At 40.9% G+C, this 6,396-nt stretch overlaps 1 protein-coding gene across 1 annotated transcript in view; it reads left to right on the forward strand.

The window, feature by feature from the left end:
• EFHC2 (EF-hand domain containing 2) overlaps nt 1-2,084 on the forward strand; it is a 56,338-nt gene extending 54,254 nt beyond the window's left edge. The window contains exons 14-15 of the mRNA XM_083854955.1: nt 107-212; nt 1,803-2,084. Of these exons, the coding sequence (XP_083711081.1) occupies nt 107-212; nt 1,803-1,898 (202 nt within the window). The 3' untranslated portion in view covers nt 1,899-2,084. The remainder of the gene's footprint in view (nt 1-106; nt 213-1,802) is intronic.
• The last annotated feature ends 4,312 nt before the right edge of the window (nt 2,085-6,396 follow it).

Consider the following 6,396-nt stretch of genomic DNA (forward strand, 5'->3'; position numbering starts at 1 on the left):
AAAATTATTATCCCAAAGGTAATGAATAATATGCTGTAGATAACATGACATAATTTTGTTAAAAATTCCCTTTTACCTTGAGTCATCTCATGGATATTCTGCTCAGGTCTGCAAATAACCAAAAGCAAATAGACTATAGCAAGTTTGTTCATGCACTGAACTGGAGAGAGAATCAAGCCCGGACTTATGCAGAGGTCAAGGAGCCACCCAAGGTAAGACCAGTGTCTTAATATAATTTCTCCAACTTTTATATGACTGTTTTAGCCAACACACACGACAACATTTTTTCATATTTGTGTATTTATATTTGTTTTCTTCAAGTAATTTTTTAATAGGTTTAATAGGGAGGTTTAGGATGAGGCAGAGAAGTCAAACAGGGACGAGGAGGCGCCTCATAGGTATCCCATCTCTGGGACATTTTATAGAAGAAAAGAGAAAAAGAGAAGGGAAGAAGGTGTATTTATCCATGGACAATGGGCATGAGTACTGCTTCCCCCACAAATACCATTGTCACACGTCAGATGATCTGTTCACTTGCTGAGGTAGTCAGAAAATACTTTAAGCTCCACTGACACATACGCAGAAAATAGCTCTGCATTTTGTATAACTCCTCAGAAACCTGTACATAACCCACCACATCTCTGGTAGGCGTGCACAGAGAAAAGAACTGATGGATCGACTTTGTATATCTTCAGCCTCCTACTTAGGGTAAATAAAAATGCAGTATCAACAAACTGCACAGACTAATCTGATCTTGCCATCTTGTGCTGAGTGGAACATTTTAAAATAGAAAGTCCATAAGGCAATTATGCTGAATTTTAAATACTTTGTAACAGATAAATCCAAAGGCCTTCTGCCAACACATCATTTTGATGTTGTGGCCTGGCCAATGTATTGTACAGAATGTTGTTTGGTTGTGTTCAGACCATTTAGAAACACAGCATTCCTTTAAATTCAAGTTCACTCGTGGCATAGTTTAAATCAGTATTCCTCAGGCACTGTGCTCCAGACTCCTCACTCCTGCCTGACTTACCAAGACTTTCTTCTGCAGCATCTCAGACTGTTTGAGGTGTCTAATGAGGGCCCAGGGCTGTTGGTTTGCTCTGCTTTCCATGGCTGATTATTTTTGCTTTGTCTTTGTGAAGAGTTTTTCTGTCTTGTACAGAAAAACTCAAAGCCCTTCCACATGTTTTATACAGCAGTCTTGAGGATAGTGGTGTTTATTAGGCTTTGTTGAGGGGGTGTTCTTTGTTTTTAGAGATGAATTTTGTGCTTAAGCAACAATTAAATATTCAATATTTAGAGACAAGAAAAGTTTTAAATCTTGTTCAGTTTTAGAATTCAATTGTCATTCTGTGTGTGATTTACCACAAATTAATAGCAGTATTTTGAGGCTACAGTACCCGTATTTGACAGATAGATTTTAGCAGAGTTATGCTTTAGCTGGCTTTTTTTTTTTCCTTCTCTCTATCTCATTATTTTGTATGATTTTTGGTGTTGAGACATAGATGATTTTCAAGAACTTGAAGTATAAGCATTTTAATGAAGAAAATATAGCATGATTTAATTTAAAAATGTCTGCAAAAGGGCTAATGATAGAAAATATTTTTAATAAAATATTTTGCAACAATCATAAGAATGTGCATGTTGTAATCTTTTAAGAAGATTTGCTATATAAAGACCAAATTTTTCACAGATTTGTCTATGAAGCGATTGAAGCAGCTCATTCAATCTTATATTGACCAGCTTGTGATGATTCTTCTTTTCATTATTATATACTAAAATATTTTCTGGGATTTCAGAAGGAAGATATCTGGACCCAACTGCCACGATCCCCTCCTGTGACTGGGATCAGATACCCTCCTCTTCTGGATGATCTGTTTGGCAAGGAAGAATAATCTCATCTGTGCAAGGCACTGATTCAAGATTGGTGCTCCAGCTCTGAAGATTGCTTAGAGAGATACAGAAAACATTCATTGTAAAACACGAAAAAAACCCCAGATTTAGGTTTTATTGCATTTAATTTCTTGTTCCAACGAGATGTATGCTTGTGTGTTTTTGGAACTCTTTCTAAATCAACAGCACTCTGTCATACTTATACAAGCATAATTAAAACTAGATCCTCTAATCTCTCTCTGGTTGCATGGAGAATTTGCAAGTATTGAGAAATCTTTGAGTCAAGCAGTGCAAAATCTGACTGACCCTGCTTTGTTCTGCAAACAAACGTGGTTGGATGACCTCTTGAAATTGGGTCGTACTGCATTAGCACAATAATGCCATTCCATTCACGTTTCTTCCTTGCTCTTCAGCTCCTATCCCTGGTTTTGCTCTATTCCCGTGGTGATGCTTGAGTGCTGTTCATGTCAAAGTTGGGTATTTCTTGGAGGAAACACGAGTAAGATTTTTGCACACTATAAAGCTGCTCTGGTATCAGAGATAATTGTAGCCTTCCAAAGTGGAAGCAAATGTTTTGCAGGCATGGCAGAGAAGCTGTCAGTTCTTGTGTTTTGTTTTAGATGTGACTCAGTGTTAGTCACACCCAGCTTTCATTGGGTGAGACATGCCTGAAGAGAAGGGGTTTCTGTGCAATCTCAGTGTGCAGCATTCTTGCAGCAGAACTGTACTTGCCCTTTGAAAATTCATTGATGCTCTTCTCTTTCTCCATGGCTTAATGGAGTTCCTGTTAGCATTTTTGTATCTTTTTAAGCTTATTCCAGCTCAAAGCCATGATTAGGTTTGGGTTTACTTCATGCTTTTGTGAGAGGAGTAATTACCCCACTCTGAAGAATGGAAGAGCTGAGGTGAAGGTGGAGCTGATTCATCCATGAGATTCCACTGGAGAAGGGGAAGAGGTGTGAGCCAGTGCACCTCTTCTGGTGCCTGGGAAGACATGGAACCCTGGTTTTTCTTTAATCTGAAATTACAGTTTTGGAGAGGAATTATTTGCTTTAGGAAGATGAAAATTCAATGTATCTAAATCCCCAATTTGAAGGAAAGACAATAGTAATTTTTTTGAAACTTGGAGATCCCCTTTACAATTATGATTCTGTACAGAAATACCTTCCTACACTTTTGCATGATAACATGAATTAAATTCTTATTATTTTTGTGCCATATGGCAAAATATGTAGCTTTTGACACTCTTTGCCTTTTTTGCAGCAAAAAAGGTCTTGAGACAAGGCATAATTACATTCCTGATGCTGAGGAGGGGTAGAGAGAGAATGGAGAAAGAGTGTCTGTGTCCAGAGGCTCAAAATGAAAAAGGCAAAAACCTAAACTGCTCCAAGTTGTAGACCAGACCATGAATTGCTTTTTGATCCAAAAGAAGAAAGTGGTTCCTTACATGACAAGAAATATCTGACCACAGTGCCAGGATCCTAAGCAGCAATTTGTGCTTGAAGCCAATTTGGTGAGAGCTGGATATTTTTATAACATGCCACCAAGACTAAGATTGATATTAAATTAATGCAGTTTTCCTTGTAAGTTTTTCATGTTCCCAAGACTTCAGATGGATTTATTTCTATTGTGGAAATACTGTACAGCTGAGGATTTCCAAGAAAAGGGGACTCTGAACATTGAGAACCTCTCAAGTGGCTTCAAGAAAAGACAAATTCACTTTATTTTGTTTCTCTTTATGTGTATGAGACAAAAGAAGCATTTTTAAAAGAAAAAATTAGTTCAAGAAATGCAACATTTCATTCATGTGTTCAGTATTTTCATTGACAATGAGGGTATTGAATGATGGATGAGGGTATTGAATCTTTCTAAATTTGTGGACAACGCTAAGCTGGGAGCGTGTGTCCATCTGTTGGAAGATAGGATGGCTCTGCAGAAAGATCTGGAACAGTTGGATGGATGAGCAGAGTCTAACAAGATGAAGTTTAATCAGTCCAAGTGCTGAGTCCTGCACTTTGGCCACAATAACCCCCTGCAGCGTTACAGGCTGGGGCCAGAGTGGCTGGACAGTGCCCAGGAGGAAAGGGACCTGGGGGTTCTGGTCACGAGCCAGCAGTGTGCCCAGGTGGCCAAGAAGGCCAATGCCCCCTGGCCTGCATCAGGAATGCATCAGGTGTGTCCAGCAGGAGCAGGGAGGTCATTCTTCCCCTGTACTCAGCACTGGTGAGGCCACACCTTGAGTGCTGTGTCCAGTTCTGGCCCCTCAGTTTAGGAAGGACATTGAGATACTTGCACATGTCCAGAGGAGGCAACGAGGCTGATGAAGGGCTTGGAAAACAAACCATATGAAGAACAACTGAAGGAGCTGGGGTTGTTTATCCTGGAGAAAAGGAGACTCAGAGGTGACCTTATCACTCTCTATAACTTCCTGAAGGGTGGTTGTAGACAGCTGGGGGTTGGTCTCTTTCTCCAGGCAGCAACTGACAGAACCAGAGGACAGAGTCTCAGGCTGCATCAAGGGAAATATAAGTTGGATATTAGGAAGAAGTTTTTCATGAGAAGAGTGATTGAATACTGGAATAGTCTGCCCAGGGAGGTGATGGAGTCACTGTCCCTGGATGTGTTTAAAAAAAGACTGGATGTGGCACTCGGTGCCATGGTTTAGTTGAGGTGTTGGGGCATTGGTTGGACTTAATGATCTTGAAGGTCTCTTCCAACCTACACATTCTGTGATTCTGTGATAATTTCATGTACATAGGTCTATTCAGTTATGGTCTGGTCTTATCTGGTCATGTCAAAAAAGGGGACTGTAAATTAGAATTAGTGCAGAGAAGAGCTGAAAAGGTGACCAAGAGAATGGAGATAAGAAAGGTGACTGAAAGAGTGTGACTTATTTAGTGGAATGAAATGAAGACTCAGATTGAATTTATATCCTCGCTCTCTGTAAATACATTGTTGCCAGGTGAGGAAAATTATCTGGTTCAGGTAAGAATATTGGTAGTCTTAAGGAAAAAATGTGTTTAATTTGCCATGAATAAATTAAACCTGGACAACAAAAGGTGGTTTCTCACTTGTAAAACAACAAGGCTCTCAAACTGCCTTCCAAGACTGATGTACTCAGTTTTAAGGTTGAGATGGGTTCATCTGATGATAATTTTAGGAGGTTTATAATACCATTCTGAATTATTAGTCTCACTTTTGGTTTTCCCTTTTTCCCATGCATCTTGCATAACTCTGACAAACACAAAACAATCTCCTAGGAGAGGGCAGACAGGGCCTGAAAAATATTTTCATTGCTTGTCACTGTGCTCAGTGTGTCATACACTGTGGTCTGACATGCTATAAACACTTTTCTCCAGGTTTTATCTCTTACAAGCAGCAGTGCTTCCAGAATGGAAACCCATGACCAATGAACAGCCCAATAATCCTCTTTGTATAATGTGACTTACAGCATAGGCTGCCCAAAATATTTCAACCTCTCCTCTAATCCTGCCACCAGCTTCTTCTCACTTTTCACATTGCTGATGAGGGGCTTGAATGAAGACAATACCGCAGGATTATGTTTCGAGATGGCAGGAGGCCACGGCTTTAAGGCACGCCTGGCACAGAGGGAAAGGCAGCCCCCACAGTTGCCATTAATCTCAGTTCAGGATCTCTGCAGGGCAGCCGAGGGTATCTCCTTTCCAAATATCTGCCCTGTCCCGGCAGGAGCAGAGGGATTCACGTTACAGTACCGGCTCCCTGCCCCACAGCCGGGCTCTGCTGAGAGCTCAGTGTTAATGTTTGCTTCCTCAGCCTGGCATTTGGGAAGAAGAGGCTCCAAGTGCTTCGGAAGAGCTGCTGCTGCTGCTGCTGGCAAGGAAATGGCTGCAAACAGGCTGGCTCAAAGTGCCTGGGCTGTCACCTGCAGTTGGGCCCCCTTGGTTAGCCATGAATACCTGCTGTGGGCAAAAAATGGATGTTCCTCACCACGCAAATATTTTCTTCATCATACAGCCAGCTACTGTATTTTTCCAGGCAGAGCCATTTGCACCAACATCAGGCAAATGTTGATCTGCATAAATGAAAGCATGAAAGTCATCCTGCATTTGTTCCTCATGTGCTGGTGTGAGTTCATCCTACTTCATGGAAAAAGTTTGGGCTCAGTTGGCTCCTGTGTCAGCTCTCTCTGTTTTGTCCTTTTAGCCCAGGAGACATTGTTGTCTCCCAAAGGAAAACTTGCTGTGGGAAAGCTGCAGGGATCCTAATTCCACCAAAACCAAAGTACTGGATGTTTTCAGTCACTTGACTGCATTCAGAGAACAGCAGTCCATGTATCATTAGCAGTAATTCACCAGGTGTGTGCTTGTGTTCCTGTGGTTTGAGACATGGAACTAACAGAAGAATTTTCCAGTTTTTAACATTTTGTAGTTCAGTGTCATGGGGGGAAACATTAGTTCTTTAAGCAATAATGTCCTCTACCCTCAGTAACTGAACTATTGCATGTTTACTTGCAGAATT

The sequence above is a fragment of the Zosterops lateralis genome, assembly GCF_965231275.1.
Source record: "Zosterops lateralis genome assembly, chromosome: 2".
Classification (NCBI taxonomy): domain Eukaryota; kingdom Metazoa; phylum Chordata; class Aves; order Passeriformes; family Zosteropidae; genus Zosterops; species Zosterops lateralis.